Source organism: Pipistrellus kuhlii, unplaced genomic scaffold, assembly GCF_014108245.1.
Source record: "Pipistrellus kuhlii isolate mPipKuh1 unplaced genomic scaffold, mPipKuh1.p scaffold_m20_p_18, whole genome shotgun sequence".
Lineage (NCBI taxonomy): Eukaryota > Metazoa > Chordata > Mammalia > Chiroptera > Vespertilionidae > Pipistrellus > Pipistrellus kuhlii.
The window spans coordinates 7,606,529-7,626,885 of record NW_023425493.1 but is presented as its reverse complement, the minus strand read 5'-3'; the positions used below and the strand labels follow the sequence as shown (position 1 = coordinate 7,626,885).

Below are 20,357 nucleotides of genomic sequence, written 5' to 3'. Positions count from 1 at the left end.
GACTCGGAAACAGAGCCCCAGCAAGGTTAAAGCAAACCTACATCTAAAGCTAACTCTATAGCACCTGGCACTTAAACAGGCAACTATTGATAATAACCTCCAAGTACACAGTCCATCTTGGTTATTCTTCCCAACTAGACTGAAGCTCCTTAATGACTTACACCATTCTCCCATTTCTTCTCTTCCATTTCTTCCATTACTTGCCCAGGAAACTTCAATGCCCTACCAGTGGTCGGCAGATTCATGAGACAACAGAGCCAAATATCAACAGTACAACGATTGAAATTTCTTTGAAGAGCCAAATTTTTTAAACTTAAACCTTTTCTAATGCCACTTCTTCAAAACAGATTCACCCAGGCCGTGGTATTTTGTGGAAGAGCCACACTCGAGGGGCCAAAGCAGCATGTGGCTGGCGAGCTGCAGTTTGCCGACCACGGCCCTAGACAGTTTTTCTCAGTGGCTAGAGCATAGACCGGCAGACCGAAGGTACGTGTGTTCAATTCCCTGTTAAGGGCATGCACTTCGGGTTGTTGGTTCTATCCCAGGCCCAGTTGGGGCGCATGCAGGAGGCAACCAATCAATGTGTGCCTCTAACATCGATGTTTCACTCTCTCTCCTCCTCCTCCTCCCTCCCCTCCACTCTCTAAAAATATCAATGGGGGAAATATCCTCAGATGAGAATTAAAAAAAAGGATACCTCAATTGTCCCCCACTGGCTACAGGAAAGAAAGGGTCCAACTTTCCCCGAGGAATCACAGCACCGTGAGCCTTGGACTTCAACTTGGACTGAGCTCTGTGGGAGAAGAACCCGTGCCTGTCTTGCCCACCTGGCACTCCAGAGCCTGTTCCACCTTGGCACAGCGTAGAGGCTCAGGGGACACCTGCAGGATGTAGGGGTGCTCATTCTCATTACCAAGTGATCTTGAGAGTCAGATAATCTCTTTGAGGCTCAGCTGCTTCCTCTACATATTGGGGTGACATCCTTTATTGCAAGAGTGAAACAAAATGAGATGATGAATAGAAAAGTGTTTGGGGAAAGATCAAGCCCATCCCAAGGCTCGTGTTGTTACCATCTCCCCAGGCACATGCAGTCCGACCCCGATGGGCGCTGCTTCTGCAATGCCAGTGCCGGGGAGTCTGCTCACGCCTTTCTCTACGCTAGTGGTGGGCGGACATTTTCTGTTTGGAGCCAGATAATATATATTTCAGACTTTCAGGACAGATCGTCTTTGTTGTAGCTATTCAACCCTGCCATTGCAGCACAAAGCAGCCATAAGGCAAGTGTGTCTCAATAAAACTTTATTCATAGACTCTGGCCCCTGGGCAGCAGTTTGCCTCTCTGCTGGACACGGCTGTTTGTGCAGTTCCTCCTGCCCCAGAACACTGAGCCCCCATCTGCACTAGCTCCAGCGTCTCCGCTTGGTTTCCCCTGAGATTCCACGGCCCCTCCTCATTCTCCCTTCTCCTAGAATACTAGACCCCTGACATTTTAATTCCCCGATGGAGACAGGGGAGCAGGTTTGATCTGGTCCCTGCCTTTTTCCTGAGTCATACTTCTGCCCAGTCCTGCATCCTGTGTATTTCCTCACGCCTTCAGCTGACGGGCCTTCTGTACCATCACTCTCACCTGATGGACGCTTTCCACAGGCGGACAAAGGCTTTATCGCTTCCTTGGAGTCCCGCTGACTCTCCTGCCTTCTCCAATGAGGAGGCAACAGGCTGGCTGAGGGAGGGGTGTGGGTGGACCTCTGAGCCCCCTCACCGGCTCCGGGGCTCACTCCCAAACACCAGCTCCAAAGCCTCAGATGCCTGTTGTTGCGAAGCTGCAAACTGCCACGTGCCATGGGCCTCTGCAGCGGCTTGCACAGGTCAAACCCACTCCTGCCAGGACCTCAGCCTGCACGGCTACATGCAACACCTAATGACAGGCTGCCTTTTATTGTTCAATTATTGTTTCACATGTGCTCATACTACCTTCCCAATTAGATGCTCCCTGAGGGAAAAAGACAGGATGTCTGATGACTCTGTTTCTTTTGTACCCCCTGCGGGGCCTGGCTGACACTGGGCGCACCCCCAAGGTGGCAGATAAATGCCTGTGGCCGGGTGGCAGGGAGAAGGCGGAGCAGCCCGGTGGTTCCCAGCCCAGAGCTCAGCAATGGGCGCCCGGTAAGCCCAGGAGCACCTCCCCCCAGCCCACACCCTAAGAGGCAGATGCTCAGAAGGGGTGGGCTGCAAGGGCTTGGGCTGGACGCCGGCCTGTGGCTCAGCTCCTGGCAGTTTCCTGGTGACAACAAATGCCAGACCATCAAATGACCTGTGACCTCTGGGGAGCCACGCCACTTCCCCTCTCAGGGCCTCGGTTTCCTCATCCGTGAAATCATGAAGTGAGACCAGCAGAGCCGTGTCCCTTGGCAGCTCTAAGATTTTACATACAAGATAGGGTGGCTTCTTTCATCACTGCTTCCTCTTCCATTTCAGAGAACAGGGTGTGGGGCCGGGCCTCTGGGAGGGCCGCGGGGGGCTCGTCCGAACAGCAGTGCTAACTGGTCTGGAGCAGTACCCAGACCGGCTCCAACCTCTGCTGCTCGGCCTGTCTCAGGACTCCCTACGTGCCTCCTCTGCCCGACGGCAAGACCCCCCCTGAGCCCAGCTCAAGTAGGTCTGCACCTTCTGAACTCGTAGGGTTCGAGAAAGCAAAACAAGAACTACCCCGGAAGCCATTGGCCATGAGCCTTTGCCACATTTCCTCTTTTCTTGGCTCTTAGCACATCCGTCAGCAGCAATTCTCACAACCCTCAGGCCTGTGCCGGGGAGGCGAGCTCCAGGCGTGAGAATGGCCGTCTGCCGACACCTCTACGCTGTCCTGCAGCCCAACGGCGGGGCTGAGCCCGCACACCCGAACCCCCAACGGACAGGGCCGACACCCAGCTGTCCGGGCTGGTTGGGATGCCTTGCTCCAGGCCCCAGACCACATTCAAGGCCCATCGGTCCCTCTGGGGTGTGCTGGACCAGATGGGAAAGCGGAAGCCCGAGTAGCCTCATCGTGGGCCCCTCCCAGGCCCCGAGGGGCTGGTGCCCGGATGGCGTTCCCAGGCACCTTGGCAGTGACGCGGTGGCTCCCATTCCCTCTCTGAATGGTCCAAGGTCCCAGAAAGAGAGAGGAGGGCTAGAACTTCCAGAACACTGCCCTCCAATAGGCTATTCCCAACAGAGGCTGGAAGGAAAGGCTTCAGCATGGAGCCATCCGTCCAGCAGAACGTGTGGAATTTGACTGCTTTGAGGGGAATACAGAAGAAATCTGGGAAAATCAAGGCGGGTATTTGATAAACTGGAAAGAGACAGAAATCCCCAAAGACAAAACTGCACAGCAGATGGCGAATGCTGAAAGTCCATCAACACTTACTGAGTTGCCTATGGGTGGAGGATATGAAAGGGACATGAAACTGTCAGGGTGGCCCCTGTCCTCAGGAGCCCAAGGTTATCTGAGGAGGGAGGACATACATGGATGGTGCACAGGCCCAGCGGCTTTCGGGGCAGCCCAGGCCAGCTCCGGGGTACGCATGTGATCTCAGTGAACGCGCCAGGAGTGTCCCCACTCATTTAGGGGCCCGTCTCAGTCTAGAAGCAGAGCAGGTAGCCTGGGGAGAGTCAGGACCAGGGAAGGCTGGGCGAGTCCTACGGCTTCGGAGCTGCAGGGACTTAGGTTCCCGCTCCGAGTACCTTCTCATCATAATAAACATCACCTTGGCCAGGCATCGCTCTGGGCTTCACAGTCACAATGTCACATAACCCCCGAAATGACACAGTGAGGGGTGGAAATCAACAACACAACACAGTTAGAAAACGGACAAAGGGTTTGGAGAGACATTTCTCCAAAGACATCCCAATGGCCAATAAGCACGGGAACAAATGCTCAGCCTCACGAGTCCCTGTGAAAATGCAAATCAAAACCACCCTGAGAAGATACCACCTTCCACCCGGCCAGGTGGCTACTATTAAAAACACCAGGAACCAGCGCTGGTGAGGACGCAGAGAAACTGAAACCCGTATGCGTTGCTGATGGAAATGGAAAAGGGAACAGCTGCTGTGGAAAAGAGCATGGCGATTCCTCAAAAAAAAAAAAAAAAAAAAATTAAACAAGAAGTACGATGTGCTCTGGCAAGTCCACTGCTGGGTATCCATCTACCCAAAAGAAAGGAAAGCAAACATTCAAGCCAATACGCACACACTCATGTTCAGAGCAGCCGTATCTGCCGGAGCCAAAAGGTGGAAGAAGCCCTGGATGGACGGTGAATGAACAAACAAAATGCGACATCTGCATCCAACAGAGTCTTCAGTGAAATGAAGCAAGTCACCAAAAGACAAATGCTTTAAGACTCCGCTTATCAGAGGTTCTATAGTAATCAGCTTCAGAGAGACACAAAGCAGGGCAGTGGTCGTGGGGGGCTCTGGAGAGGTGGGCAATAGGGAGTTATTGTCTAATGGGTACAGAATTTCAGTTGGGGAAGATGAAAAAGTTCTGGCAATGGAGCCACAGGGTTCTGGTGATGGCTGCACAGCAATGGGAGTGCACTTAACGCCACAGACAGCACACTTCCAGACGCTGGAAGCGATGGAGAAACGTCTCTTCAAGCCCTTTGTCCGTTTTCTAATTGTGTTGTTTTGTTGACATCCACCCCTCGCTATGTGAGTGTTACCATAACAAGGGAGGATTCCAAGGTCAAAGGAACCCGGAGGCCTTAACACCAGCTGGTTTCATCTGGTTCCCATGAAGCGGGGAGCTTCCGTTACTTTCTATAGTCTAACCAAGGGAGGGGCCAACCCCACTTCTAAGCAAGCTGCCCCATCACCCCCAGGCCTCAGAAGCAGGCTCTTCCCCGGGCACTGGCAGTGGCTGGATGCTCAGGAACCCAGCTTGGAGGAGCTGCTGGCGCCGCCCAGACAACTCTCCCGAGGGCAGCCCGGAGACAAGGAGCCCGAGCTCCGAGATCTGGAGGGGCCTCGAGATGAACTAGTCCCGTCGCCTACATCTGAGGCACCTCGAGTCCTGAGGGGGCTCACCTAGCGGGGACTCTCAACCGCTTCAGTGCTCTCCCTCGACCCTGTCCCAGCTAGCCATGGCCACGGAGCTACGCCAGGCTTCCGAGCTCATCCTCCTCCAGAGAAATGGATGCAACAGCAAAAGGAAGACTTGGGGGGATGCTCTCCCAGTCACTGAGCTGAGACTGTCAGAGCTACCCATCGCCCTGTCCCCAAATCGCTCCCTCACCCTCACAAGGTGGGCTTCCTGAAGGAGACAACCCCAAATCGCTCCCTCATCCTGACAAGGTGGGCTTCCTGAAGGAAACACCCCCAAATCGTTCCCTCACCCTCACAAGGTGGGCTTCCTGAAGGAGACAGCCCCAAATCGCTCCCTCACCCTCACAAGGTGGGCTTCCCTGCATGGGAATGCTTCCAGTCCAGGTTCCCGCAGAACCCTGAGTGCTGAGAGCTGTCGAGTGAAACCCAAGCACAGCAGCATCACTGGGCCACGAGAGAGGGGGGCTCTGGGAGTGCAGCTCCTGTGGTCTGTGGGCCCGGTCCTGGGCGGGACAGGGAGCCGTGACCACAAAAGCCGCTCTCCCACCACCAGCAGGATCCAGTTGGCTGGAGCTCCTGCAGGATGGGGACCAGCACCAGACACCATGCGGGGAATTTGGAGGCAGAGAGCTGTACATGGGGCCCAGTCTCAGCATGCCAGGTTCCCAGCATGCCTAGTCCCAGCATGCTCGGTTCCCAGCATGCCCGGTTCCCAGCATGCCCGCACTGCCCTCACTTGCTAGGAGGGGTGGGTCGGCCAGGACACCAGCCTGCCTGCCGTGCAGGAGGGAGTGCAGTCCTCCTTGGCTCCGCTGCCTGGAGGCCTTGGCCTGCGCTTACCGCTGAGGGCTGGGACGGTGCTCGGTGCCAGTGCCGGAGGCTCTTTGCCAGCCCACACTTGCCCTCTCGCCGCTGTGCTGCCTGCCCGGTAACCCAGCCCCGCGCTGGTGCTTGGGGTTCGTGTCTGATACCGAAACATGTCTCTGTTGGTTACCAGGTAGCTCTCCCTGTGTCATACAGGCTCGGGGATGTTTGACTTCCCCTCTCTCCTAAATGGTCCTCCAGAGTGCACCACCCTCACTGACCCCTGCTGACAGGGGCTGGCAGGGGGCGGCACCTTTGGGCCTCACAGCGGGCTCTGACTGCTTGGACAGTCTGGAAAGTGCCATCGGAGAGGCAGACAGCTTCGGGGCTAGGAGCTGTGGTGTCAGACCTCTGGGCCCAGATCCTGGATCTGCCCACACTCCCGTGTGACCGTGGACACAGCACCTCACCTCCTTCTGAGCCTCAGGCGGGGAGGAAATGGGATCCTGGGCATGGGGGAACCGGGCATGCTGGGAACCGGGCCTTCGCTTCACATGCAGCTCTCCACCTCCAAATTCCCTGCGTGGTGAGTATGTACACGCAGAGCACACAGAACGGGGCCTGACACGGCCCAGGAAGCAGCAAATATTGTTACATATCCTAGCCCGTTCCCAGCAGACCCCTCGCTCCTGCCCTGCCTCTGTCCTGGGAACAGAGCCTTACACCTCCACACCCCAACAAGAATGCCACATCCCATGTCAAACTCAACGACCACGTCCATTTCCCCAAACGGCCTTTGTTTTCTAAGGCCCGGAGTTCTCCGTGGGTTCTCACCACCAAATGTGGGGCCCTCCTTTGGCACCCATTCTCCCCTGGAGGGGTGAGTCCTCCCACTTTTTTAAAATATATTTTATTGATTTTTTACAGAGAAGAAAGGAGAGGGATAGAGAGTTAGAAACATCGATGAGAGAGAAACATCAATCAGCTGCCTCTTGCACACTCCCCACTGGGGATGTGCCCGCAACCAAGGTATATGCTGTTGACCGGAATCAAACCTGGGACCTTTCAGTCCACAGACCGATGCTCTATCCACTGAGCCAAACCGGTTTTGGCCTCCCATTTTATGGGAGGAGAAAGGAAGGCCTCGCCGGGCGAGCATGCTTCGTGAGGTCACACGGAGTGAAGGCTCGGGGTTCCAGGCCAGAGTTGGGCTCACTGACGTCAGCATATGCCCCTGCCCACTCTAGCTGGGCCCACTGAGAAGCCTCCATCTACAGGGACCGCCAAACGGGGTCTCCCCTTGCTCAGAACTAACCTGGGAAAGTAAGCCAGATGCGGGCGGAGTGTGCTGGTGCCTCCCCCTCCACCCGCCCCTCCCGTGTCTGGAAGGCAGACCGCGGAAGCCTGTCCCAGGAAGCTCTCCCACGCTCGCAGGGCCCCTCTCTCCCAGCCCCCGGGGGGCCCTGCTAGAGGAGGGACCACGCCAACTCCTGCCAGCAGGTGCCAGCCTGGTTGCTTAGGGACCCGGCCCTGCCTGGCCTCCTCCTCCAGGGCAAACAGCTGAGCAATCACAGATGGGGCGGAGGGGCCGAGCGTGTTTGGAAAGCTGTCCTCCTTGCCTTTTCTGCTCGCTCAGTGAGATTTTTTCTTTGGAGTGACTGGAAAAACCCATCGATTCCACATCCAGAAGCTTCACAAGCTTCCCTTGCACACAAACAGCCCTGGGATCAGCGTTCACAGACCTGGCCCTGAAGCACCGCCCGAGTATCCTCCGGGGCGGCCACCTCTTAGGCTCCTGTGACTGAGAGAGGGGCCCGAACCCTCTCCTCCTTCAGCCACGCGCAGCGAGCACCTGCCACGAGCCAGGGACACACAGACGAACCGGGCAGGGTTCCTCGTCCAGAAAATCACAACCATCCAAACGGGGGCGAGGAGAGAACGGTGTGGTATTTGGGGAGCAAAGAAGGGGGCATTCCAGTTACAACCAGAAGCGCCCTTTAAACACCCCAACCCCCCAGCTCCCACATGCTCCACACAAACCCTCACGTGCCCAGCCACGTGTGACTGAAGAGTGAACACGCTACCGCCTCTCCAATGTGGGGCCCCACCTCGCACTCCCCTGCAGACCCGGCTCCCATCGTCCCTCACAGCAGGGCGGAGGGGACAGTCCCACACCACTCTTCACACCAGGGGAGAGCCAGGAGGTGAGGAGGATGGTGGGGGGACTCGCGAACTGGAGGGGGCGAAATGACGAGAATGGAGTGTGGTGACCCAGATTCCCCGAGACCAGCACAGGAAACTGGCTGAGTGAGAAAAACAGCTTCTGACGATAGGTCACCGGGGTTTGAGATGGGCGACCTGAGATGCGACTCGGTCTCACGCAAGATGCCCGTGTGCGGTGGAAAGAGCGTGTGCTCTGAGGTTGGACAATGAGCAGAGGCAGACAGAAGCCATGGGCTCTGATTCCAGACCGACGTTTCCCACCACCATAGCTCCCCTTTCCCTCCTGGCCCCACAGCAAACGCATCAGGTCCTCTGGGGACACCCAGAGGATACTCCGAGCCAGGCTGGGTCCCCAGGCTCTTCTCTGAAGAGGGAGGCATCTGGAAAAGGAGAGCGCACAGGTGTGGGCTCCTGGCCAGTGTGGAGCAGAAGGTAGAGGAGAACCTGGGCTCCCGGGCACCCAGGCAGGGCCCAGAGGAGCCAGCCCATCAAGCTCTCGGGCTGGAGGCTGGATGCAGAGTACCCCCTGCCAGTGCAGACTAGGAGCTGGGATTCTGGGCTTGCTGTCAGCCTCTGAGCGTTCTCCTTCTCTCAGCTGCACAGGCGGGTGGGTGCTGCAGGTGCCGAAGCTGCACCTGGAGTTGCTTTGGAAGGAAAAGCCAGCGGAGTCGGGACTAATGTGAGGAAAGGGGGATCTGAGAAAACACAGCAGGGAGGGTGTCTTGGGCAAGTCCAGGGGGTCCTGAAGAGAGGCCTGTCTTAGCCATCCAGGTCCTCCTCCTGACGCCACCCTAGGGAAGCGCCCCCTTACAGCACTGGGAGGTCAGCACCTGGATCCCCTGCCAGCCCAGGAGGAGCTGGGAAGGCGGGCCTGCTCGCTTGCCAAGTGGGGGTGTGTGTGTGTGTCTCAATTCAGGAAGAAGATGGGGCCAGGCACATAGCTCCTGGACGTCAGTATAGGGGGGTCACCTGAGGAGAGTACTTAAAAAAGCAGATGTGGCCCTAACTGGTTTGGCTCAGTGGATAGAGCGTCAGCCTGTGGAATGAAGGGTCCCAGGTTCAATTCCGGTCAAGGGCATGTACCTTGGTTGCGAGCACATCCCCAGTAGGGAGTGTGCAGGAGGCAGCTGATCTATGTTTCTCATCGATGTTTCTAACTCTCTATCCCTCCCTTCCTCTCTGTAAAAATCGATTATATATACATACATATATATATATATATATATATATATATATATATATATATATATATATTTTTTTTTTTTTTTTAGCAGATGTTAGGGTCCTAGCTCCAAAGATTCAGGAGCCAGGAAGTCTGGTTGGGGCCCCTGAACCTCCATTTTCAAAAAGTGACCCAAAGAGTAATTACAACGAAGATCCCAGCCTGAAGCTTCAGATGCTACAGGGACCAGAGAGGTGCCAAGTAAGGAAAAGCACCTGTCCTCAGGGAGTTCCCAGGGCACTGAGGGGACACAGGGCCCATTCCAGGCACCGTGCATCCTCCGTGACCGATGGAGAGGTCCAAGGTCCAAGAGAGAGACTGTGCATGGCCCCCGCCCCCCTGCACCTGGTGTGACTCACACCCCCCTGCGCCTCCAGCTGAGGCCCCAGGAAGCTGCCATGTCTGGAAGGAAAGGACCAGCGAGGCCTGTTCCCATGTCCTCTCTGGCTCTCTCCCCCCCTCCCTCCCTCCATCCCTCGCCAAGAAAGTGAGAGCAGCGCTGCCTGAGCGAAGGCAGAGAAGGTGCTGGGAGGGTGTGTGGCAGAGACGGCTAAAAGCTCACCACAACCGGCTTCCTGCTCCACCTGGGCTCACAGACTTCATTTCCCAACCTTCTCTGTGGCCGGCTGTGGTCATGTGACTGAGTCCTGGCCAATGGCACGGGGGTGTCAGAAGCACACCATTTCCAGACCTGGCCAGCAAAAATCTCCCACGTGTGACTGGGGCCCCCACCTGCCCATGCAACTTGCCTTAAAAAAGAAATAGACTTTGATTCTGTTCAGCGACTGAGACCCAGGGGCTGTTTGTTGCAACAGTCAGTCCACCCTGATTATACAGGATGTAAGCATGCAGTGTCGGCTTTTGCAACTGGTACTTGGTGCTGCCTTGAACCTGAAGGAGATACAGGTTCTCATCTTACAGAGCTTAATTTCTTTATTATTTAAAAAAATATATTTTTATTGATTTCAGAGAAGGGAGGGAGAGAGAGGGAGAGGATGAGAGAGAGAGGGAGGGAGGGAGGGAGGGAGGGAGGGAGGGAGAGAGAGAGAGAGGGAGAGAGAGATCAACGATGAGAGAGAATCATTGATTGGTTGTCTCTTGCACACCCCCTACCGGGGACCAAGCCCACAACCCAGGCACATGCCCTTGACTGGAATTAAACCTGAGACCCTTCAGTCTGCAGGCCGACGCTCTATCCACTGAGCCAAACCAGCGAGGACAGGGTTTACCCTGACCCCCATATATACTGAAGTCCAGGAGCCATCAGTGCACCTAAAAGAACCCTCATGCAGCTACGCCATGTAGCCCTTTCGGCTAGCCTTGGGCTGGGCAGGCTTCTGAGAAAGCACATAAAAACACAGTCCACTGGTCCAATGGGCCTGAAGACTTCTACTTCCTTTTTATTGCTCCAATTTGGAACATTATTTTTAGTATCCTTTTCTCTTCTCTCATGCCAAGAAGGTCAGGGGCAGGTGTGTGCCTGAGGCTTGGCATGCCCGATGCTGGCACAGAGATGGGGACTTCCCTGGCTGGTCCCAGGGCCATCAAGCTTGGCTGACATCCGTGGAACGCCACCGAGGCCCTGACCAGGGAGGGGCTGACTGGCCAGGCAAGAGTAGATGGGACAAATGCCGGCACAGAACCAGAGCGGCTTCGTACTCTGACCTGAGACCCCTTCCTCTGCATCTTCCTTGATTTTTTCAATGGTGTCAGCATAAAGCAAAGAAAATCTGGTGGAGGAGAGGGGGGTGTGTTCTATGTGTGCTTTAACCAGAGGTAAAGTCAAGCTTATACTTTCCACATCCAAAGAAAACACTCGCAGGAAGGCTCTCCAGCAAGCGGTATGTTAGGATCGACACGAGAACTTTAAGTGATTAAAGCTGTAAGACTGGAATTGATGACAGGTTCCTCCTGCTGGTGTTAAAGGTAGGGCCAGTGTTCCTCTAGCAGTATGCCTTACGGAATGGAGGAATGGGCAGGATCACATGGATTGGAGGGATGGGAAGGATCACATGGAATGGAGGGATGAGAAGGACCTTATGGAATGAAAGGATGGGAAAGGACTTATGGAATGAAGGAATGGAATGCAGGGATGGGAAGGATTACATGGAATGGAGGATGGGAAGGACCAATGGAATGGAGGGATGGGAAGAATCACATGGAATGGAGGAGTGGGAAGGACTTACGGAATGGAGGGATGGGAAGGACTCTCTAACCCCTTCCCAGCCTGAGGCCATCTGGGCCTTCCTATTGTGGACAAGCTTCTGAAAGGACAAGGCCTACATCTGTCCCAGTCACTCGCTGAGTGAAGAGGATCAAGAAGAGCATTGGACAAAGATAATTTAATACAAAAAAATTTAAAAAAAAGAAAAAAAGAAAAGAGCATTGGACAAGGAGTCCAAGAGAGATGTCAATCATGACTCTGCCATACATCAGATGTGGGGCCTGATGAGTCCTCCTTACCCCACAGGCCTCAGTGTCTCTGTCTGCGAGACGAGGCACTAGCCCAGCCATGACGCTCTGCGAGAAGCGGGCTGTGCATGCCCTGGTGCGCGCCTGGTGCTGTGCAGGCCCGGCGCCTGCTGAAGGGCAGAGCGCGCAGTGCCCGTGTCCCCGCTCAGAGTCAGCCCCTTGCCTGCCACCTGCAGTCACTCAGGGGATGACAGGAAGAGGATGGCCCCCTTCCGGAGTCACATCCCAACAGGAATAAAGGAGCAACTGGCCTCACAGAGCGCTCCATCCGGCCTCTTCCTGGGCTGGACGGCAGGAGACGTGGGCTCTCACCTCGGTCCACCATGAACTTGCTGTGTGACCTTGGCCGAACCCCTCAGCCCTGGAGACTCCGACAGCTTAGACGGGAGTGACTGTGTGTGCACCTGGGCTGCCCCTCTGAGCACCCAGGGGGTTTCCACATAAGCTTCCAGGGGCCCCGTTTGGACACGCATAACCCTGGGTAACACCAGCATGACCCTGGGAAACGCCACCTGACCGCGGCCAGCCGAGGGAGAAGCCCGTGAGAGCACAGCCCCCGCCCCGCAACTGCACCTGGCGTGACTCACACCCCCCTGCGCCTCCAGCTGAGGCCCCAGGAAGCTGCCATGTCTGGAAGGAAAGGACCAGCGAGGCCTGTTCCCATGTCCTCTCTGGCTGTCTCTCCCCCTCCCTCCCTCCATCCCTCCCAGGGGCTGCGGAGAGGCCCCAGGAACTCAGGGAGGCTGCTGGGCCTGCTCCCAGGAGGTGGTGCCCGGCCCAGAGCAGCGGCCAGGCCTGCCCACCGCCCGCTCGGCCAGGCCGGACCCGGAGACGCAGGTTGCCCTGACAGCTATTTATAGACGCGTTAGAAGCCTCTGCTCTCCCCGATGGGGGCCTCGGTCTCTGGGCGACAGGGAAACACACATGCCTTTCCTTGGAGACAGGAAAAGAAATTCCCTGAGGAGCTCAGATGTGATCTCTTTGGGCAGGAAAAAAGCACCGTCGGGGGTCAGGCTGGGGTCAGAGTCTGGCCCATGGCTTTGAAACCGCGTCCAGGAGGGAGAAGAGAGCTGAAAATATTATGAAAGGTGTGAAAACAAAGGCTAAAACATCTGGCTGCAGCTCACCCAGCCCCTCGGTCGGCCACACACATCCTTGTGCTCCTTCAGCTGGGGCCAGCCCAGCGCCGGTCACCCTGCAGTGGCCTGTGTCCGTCCCCCCCCCCGCCCCCGCCTGCTGGCCTGGTGCTCAGGGAGAGCACCCTGACGGCAGCTCAGTCTCCAGCTGGGATGCCTCTCACGCTGTAGTCAGGCCGAGGCCAGGGACACGGAGGGGCCAGGCCCACCGCACACGCTTTAGGAAGCATCGAGCCCCGGGTTTCCACAAAAGGGCTTTCTGAGAAGGGAGTCCTGCCCTCCGAGGGCTCCCAGGCGGGCAGCACAAGCCAGGGAGCATGTGCAGAGGCCCCTGTGCAATGAACGGATCAAGAGCCAGCCAGGAAGAGCTGAGGTGGGGGCCAGGCGAAGGTGCATCTTCAGGAGTGCGGCTAGGAAGGGGAGCTTTGGGGGGGGGGGGCGGGGGGAGAGGAAAGGCTGTTTGGTCCAAAAAGCAAGTCAGCCCCCGGCCCAGCGTATTTTCTTGTGAGGTGGTTCTACTTCTCCCAAGAAATACCAGAAGCAGCTGCCAAAGAAACCCCAGCTTTGCGGTGTGCCTGCCCCTTCCCCCCAGTCATGCAAAAAGCCCACATTCTAGGGCCCGGGGCTCACAGCCTGGCTGGTAGTAAGTGCGGCAGCTGAACTTTGTTTAAAAACAGGAACCATCCCCCCCCTTAACCCCCCCCCCCCCCCCACACACACACAGCAGCAGAGCTCTGGAGCAATGCTCTGAACCCCGGGCAGGCACACGCTCCTCAGAATGACCTGGGCAGCTTTTCCAGGTCCTGCTGCCCACGCTGCACCCCAGGCCAATTCACTCTGACTCTCTGATACCCCCGTTTCCTAAAGCTCTCCAGGTGGTTCCGGGGCCCAGCTAGGATTGCGAATCACTGGCCTAAAGACCCCAGACGGCTGGAGTGCCTGTGTGTGTGTGTGTGTGTGTGTGTGTGTGTGTGTGCGCGCGCGCGCGCGCGCGCATGGAGGGGGGGGCGGCGGCAAAGAGGGATCCACACCATCAGGCAAAAACCCCAAAAGAGAAGACAGAGAAGACACCTCTGTTCTGCAGCCATGCTGTTCTTCATAAGCCTCCCCACCCTCACCCCTGCAGCCTACCCACCCCGGCCCCCACCCCTCCAAACAAGCCCTGCTCTCCAGCCCCGTGAGGGGGCCCAGATAACGGGCGCGGGGCCGAGGGGCCAGTGTGCGGGGCCTCCATCAAACACGAAAGTCAAAACCTCTCCTTTGGGTTCCGGGTGTCCCCTCGGGTGTCCCCTCACAATGGAAAGGCCCACTTGTTTGACACGTGGGCCCAGCAAACTGGGGGCCCCCAGGCAGGATGGATGGTTAACCAAGGAGGCCTCAGCCGAGCCCGGGAGCTCTGGGTGCAGTCTGCAACTACAGGATGGGCCGCTCCATCGGCGATGAGCCGGCTCACGCCTGTGACACTGACCAGCTCACCCTGGCCTACAAACAGCCCCTGTGAGGCCACCTCCCCTAGGATCTGCTGAGAGGTAGCCACTCCACCAGGTCTGTGGCCATTTGCTGGCTGTGCGGTCATGGGGGGCTGAGGAGGGGGGGGAAGAGACAGGGGATTCAGGTGAGCTGGGTGTGGAGGGGCTGACAGCTTTAGGGAGCACAGAGAACCCCACCAGGAGACTCACGCAAAGCTCTTTAGGTTCCTCCCAAGCCACCCAGGAAGTTAAGATGGTGGCAGGACAACCGCCTAAGAAAGAAGTTTCCATGTGCTCTGAAAGCACCCGGGGCCTCGGCCGAGCTGCCAGACTGCGTCTAAAGATGGTTCTGGCCATTCACCATGGGAAGCCTCAGCCTGTGGAGGTTTACCCTCCAGAGGCACTGGCCGAGGCCTGCTTTCTAACTAGAGCTCCAAAGCGCTGGTTTGGGGGAGAAACGACGAAAGAAAAGAAAAAAGGAAAAGAAAAAAACAAAAACAAAAAACAAAACAGTTGTCCATCCCTCTCCCCGCCCCAGGTAAGCATGTGGCCAAACCCCGCACCAAGCACCGTCCCCAAACTGTGGAGAGCCATGTTGGGAAGGTCGAGGGGACAGGAAACGCTGAACGGAGCCGTAGAAAGAAAATCCGAGGGGCTCTGGATCCAACTTCTGGTCTTGCCCAGCTGCATCCGGAGGGTCCCCAGCCAGCTGCCCACCCGCCCTGGCAGCACATGGCCCGGCCCGTTGGCCGGGAGAACGCTGCCCTCCGAGACCACAGAGGGTCCTCCCCACACCTCCCCACCCCGCCCAGCAGAGCCTCTCTCGCATCCGCATCCGAGCGCGTTTACCTTGGCAGAGTGCTTGCTCTGCAGGTGCCTGAAGAAGGTGGTCTTGGCCGTGAAGAAGCACTCCTCCAGCTCGTCCTCCAGGCGGCAGGACCCGCTGCTCATGCTGCTGTCCACCGTCATCGAGCCGAGCACGGACGAGACTCGGACCGGGACCCGCAGCGCATCGGCCGGGCCGCCTGGGGACACGCCCGGGGACGCGGCGGTGCCCGGAGCCTAAGCCCCTGCCCGGAGCCTGCCGGCCGCTCAGGGACCCGCTGCCTGGGCAGTTCACCCGGCCCGGCGCTCCAGCTGGGAACCTGCTCCCTTCCTGGCGCGCCCACCGCCGTCAGAGGCTGCAAACACGGGTCCGACCTGCCCTGCCGCGCCTGCCGGCTCCCCTGGCCTCTGCGGTTTCAGGGCTTCACGTCCTGGGCGCCCGCTGCCTCCCGCCGCCCGGAGCGCAGAGCGAGTGCCATCGCCACACCTCCCCCGCCGCCCGCCTCCCCGTGCCTTTCCTGCCCGGGCGGCCGGGGCGCTGCTGAAGCCACTTCCTCTGCAAGGTTCCTCAAAGCGGCGCCCCTCCCTCCCTCCCTCCCTCCCTCCCCTGCACCTCTCCACCCACTCGGTGCCACGACCCCGGTGCCAGCGGGCTTAGGGCACCGCAGGTCTGATTAAGGATGCAAAGGAGAAATAGACCAGGATGGGCCTGATGGGGGGGAGGGAGGGGGTCCTTCTGTCCTCTCTGTCCTGCAGACAGCTCCTTCTCATCCCCCGTTCACTGGGGGAAGGTGCTATAAGGTCAGCCGTCCCTCCTCCTTCCCCTCCCCCTCGCACCCCGCCCTCCCATTCCCCACCCACTGGGTGCAGAAGCCTAGTCCATCAGAGGAGTTAGAGAAGGCACTGGAGAAGGAGGAAATCGATATTTGGCCTGGCTGGAGAGCAGCAATATTTTTACTTGGAAATGTCAGAAGACACTGGGAGGGAGGGGGAGGACAAGCATATGCAAATCAAATGCAAAAGTTATGGCAACCTGGAGAGAAGCCGCCCTTCCCGCCAGGGAACTTGACCTCTGAGAGCCTCAGGGTACTGAAGGAGCCTGCGGACAACACCCTGTTATTTGTGCGTTTCCCTGACACTCCGGCCCAGAGGGGTTTTTGCCAGATCTTGTCCTTCCCACCATGGACAGCTCATTTACATTTTCTCCATGGGAACATGCAGGACACCTTCCTTGGCCGGGGCTGAATCCGTCACAGCAATTAGGGCACTAACCCTATCCGTAACCCCCCACCCCTGCACACACACACACACACACACACACACACAACTCCCCAGACCGCATTTGTACACAGTAGTTATAGCTGCCAGCGTTCATACAAGGGCTGCATGTGCCGGGTAATTCACAAGCAGCTCGCCTTTTAACTTTCCCAAGAGCCGGAAGGCAGAGATGATGATCCCCATTTTATGGATGAGGGGACTGAGGCTCAGGGTTACACAGCAGGACACTGTGCTATTCTAGGGCCTGTGCCCTCAGCTGCGGCGATGTAGTCTCTCTCGGCAGAGGTGGGACTGCTTCGATGTGCACTCTGCCATCTTTCCATCCAGTGTGGCCCGGAGTCCCGGAAAAAGACGCAAAGCTTTCCGAGCCCGGCGATGCCGGGGGGGCACCGTGCCCATGGGGTCTGATGGATCCTGGGAGCCCCAGAGAGGGTCTGAGAGGGGTCACCAGGCCCCTGTCCAAGCCTGTGTGGCTCTTCCTGCAGCTCTGAAACAATGCAGTCCAGGGCACAAGGTGGGCAGAGGGCTAGACTCGGCCCCGACACCGCGCTGCCAACTCCGTTTTAAGCTCTGGTTACTTCCCTGAGGAACCCGCTCCCTCCTCCACCTCAGCCAAATCTGTGCTCCAGGGGGTTTCAAACTGCAGCCCGATTTGGCTCCATCCTCCCACACAGTCTTCCTCCCAGAAGGCTGTGGGGCCTGGCAGGCACGGGCTGGAGAGAGCCGAGAGCCAGCACCTAGCTGCTGGCCGCCTGGGCTCAGAGGCCCTCCCCTACCAGGGGGGCCGCCTCCCGGGACAGGGAGGTCATGGGGGAGGCAGAGAGCAGACGTGGGGGCCGAGGTGAGCTACGGGCTGATTGAGGGGAAGAGCTAACATGAGTGGGGTTAAAAGTAGGTTCTGGCTTTTGTCTGGAGCAATCTTTTCTTCAAATGAGTATTTTAGAAACTTTTTTCCCCCCCCAGGGGGTTCCCCAGAGACAATGGTTCAGCCAAAGAGGCTGGTATTGGCTTTGGCAGTACCTCCTAGCCCAATGCCAACATGTGGAATCCTGCAAAGAGGGGCCTGGCATGATCTCGGCCATCACTGGCAGCCTACCTGCTATGGCCGGCCAGCGAAGAAACACACTTTTCCTTTGTCAAAGGGACTTCTTGCTCGGTGGGACTCCAACACGTAGGGAAAAAAAAACAGGCCCGGCGTCTGTGTGGCCACACCGTGTCCTTGGGGTCACGCAGGGACCTCTGCCCAGCACCTGCAGCGTCACGCGTCAGAACGCGATCTCAAAACACAGCGAGCGCCTTGTGTCAGACAGCAGGACAGAGGCCCGGCGTGGGCATGGCCTCTCCCTGGGAGCCGCGCCGGACAGCCAGCCACGACGGGAGAAGCTCTACGGGACACGGTGTTCTCTGCGGTGCTGCTCGGGGCCGTCACAAATATGACGAAATCTCGATGTCTCAACAGGGCTTTGCACAGCCTTTTACCAGCCATTACTTCACGCAGGGTGCTCTGTAACGCTCAGAGCAGCGATTAGCCCCTTTTCACAGGCGAGCAAACGCAGGGGAGCCGCACGCTCCATCACAGCTCACACCTTTCACACCTCTGAACCCCTTGGTACTGTGTCTCGGGCCCACATCACCTGTCGATGAATTCTAGGCTCAGAGAATCTAGGCTCTCGGGAAAAGTCAGCAAAACAGACTGCACTGGTTGCGGATCCCGGAATAGAAGAAATCCGCATGTGCATATACACAGAGTGGCCAGATTATTATGATCTCTGAATGCATAACAATCTGGCCACTCAATATATACACACACACACACACACACACACACACATATATATATATTGTGTGTGTATATATATATATATATATATATATATATATATATATACATATATATATATATATAGCCTGGTGCATGAATTCGTGCATGGGTGGGGTCTGGCCAGGTTAAGGAGACATGGATGGTTGGCAGGCCTGTCTGCTGGTCGAGGGGACAATTTGCATATTAGCCTTTTATTATATAGGGTATACACTGAGTGGCCAGATTATTATGCGTTCAGAGATCATAATAACCTGGCCCCTCGGTGTATAATGCCATAAGCTGGCCAGCCTCCAGAGGAAAACCCAGGCTGGAGCCCCAGGGTCCCAAAGAGAGAAGGCTGGATTACTGTCCGTGTCCAATGGCCTCTCCCCTGCGAATAACCAGCAGCAGTGATAACCTGGTGGGGGAGTGAGGGGGGTGTCAGGGGAGAGAAAGGGGCACAGAGAGCCTCCTTTTATGCACCAGGAGGTGAACAAACAAAGGATGGGAACCGGGTGTCCTTGTCCCTGGGCCCTGGAAGAGGGGCCTGCACCTCAAGCAGCGCATCCAGAACCCTAAATCCATGCTGGGGTTCAGGGGCCCCACTGAAATGGTGTGTGGGCGACCTCCCCGTCCCAAAGTGTCCGATGATGAAAAGCATGACACTATGCTTCCTTCCTTCCCCAGTGCACCCCGACAGGCGGCCGGATCCCACCGCTGGATCCTCCCCGTGGTTCTTTCTGCTCCAGAAAAGCTGTGACGTGAGACAAGGTCGGAAGTGGTTCTCTGGTCCCAGCTCCGCCTCCAGCGTGAGCAAGCTGGGCCCTCAGGTTTCCTCCTCCTCCCACTGGAGGGGTGTCAGAGAGGGAGAGCTGCCTTCGGGGGCTGGACACCGGGGTGAGGTGCCACCACACACTGGAAACGCATTTTTTGAATCGTTAGTAGCCACGACGTGCAGGCAGTGTCCTAGTGACCTTTTAACGGCATCCCCACAGCACACCGACGAGGAAGCTGCCGTTATTATCTCTGTTTTGCAGAGAGGGAGGCGGGTGAAGTCACCTGTACATACAGCGACAGTGCGTGTGGGGCGGAGCCAAACTGGCCCGGCTGGCCCGGTGCAGATCCCGGGCCCGGAGCTCCGGAGTCACGCGTGAACTCACAGCCCTTCGCAAGCAAGTCAGGACCCGCTTCCTCGGTCTGTCTGAGCCCTGCTCCCCGTTAGCTCCCTGGGGTTCTCTAGAGTCCAGCCAAGGACTGTCTTCTTCCCCTGCGTGCCCATGTCTCCAGGGGCCTGAGTCTCCCCGGTGCCGCCCGATGGCATCCACCACACCCACAGACTCAAGTCTTGAATCCTTTGTCTCCAGGCAGCTCCAGGTGGGTACCTGCTCACTGAGCGCCCAGCCCTCCTCCCCCTGCAGCCTGGCTCTTCCCGGCCTCACTTCCGCCTGCTCCTTCCCCCAGGTCTCTCCCATCTCCAGGGATGCCACAGCCTACATTAGTGCAAAGCTTTCCAGTAGTTTCCCTGTTCCCATGTGTGCCTCCTGGTTGCCCAAGTTCCCCTTCTAGACCAAGATCTGATCACCATTGTGAGAATATAAAACCTCCTCGTCCAGTGGTCGGCAAACTGTGGCTCGAGAGCCACATGAGGCTCTTTGGCCCCTTGAGTGTGGCTCTTCCACAAAACACCATAGCCTGGGCGAGTCTATTTTGAAGAAGTGGCATTTCTTCTGAATAAGTTTTAAAACTTTGGCTCTCCAAAGAAATTACAATAGTTGTACTGTTGACATCTGGCTCTGTTGACTAATGAGTTTGCCGACCACTGTCCTAGTTCGTTATCAACTAATAATTATTGAGTAACTACTACATACCAAGATCTAGTTGCTTATTCTTTCAGATGTTCATTTAACAAATCTTTACTGAGCACCTTCTACATGGCAAGCACTAGCTTCAGGGTTCAAGTTCAGGCTCAAATACGGCACAGTCCCCACCTTCTCATAATGTGCAGTCTAGTAGGACATGAAATAAGAAATTATCATTAGACTCACCGA

General features: G+C 57.0%; 1 protein-coding gene across 3 annotated transcripts in view; it reads right to left on the bottom strand.

Annotated features, from left to right (window-relative positions):
* The window catches only part of RASSF5 (Ras association domain family member 5), a 71,286-nt gene that overhangs the window by 10,523 nt on the left and 40,406 nt on the right, over positions 1–20,357 (bottom strand). Inside the window, exon 1 of one of the 3 annotated variants that reach the window (XM_036441647.2) lies at positions 15,255–15,463. The exons of the other annotated variants lie outside the window; for them this stretch is intronic. Coding sequence (XP_036297540.1) covers positions 15,255–15,374 — 120 coding nt within the window. The 5' untranslated portion in view covers positions 15,375–15,463. Of the gene's footprint in view, positions 1–15,254; positions 15,464–20,357 lie in introns of those variants that run through there. 3 annotated transcript variants of the gene reach the window in all.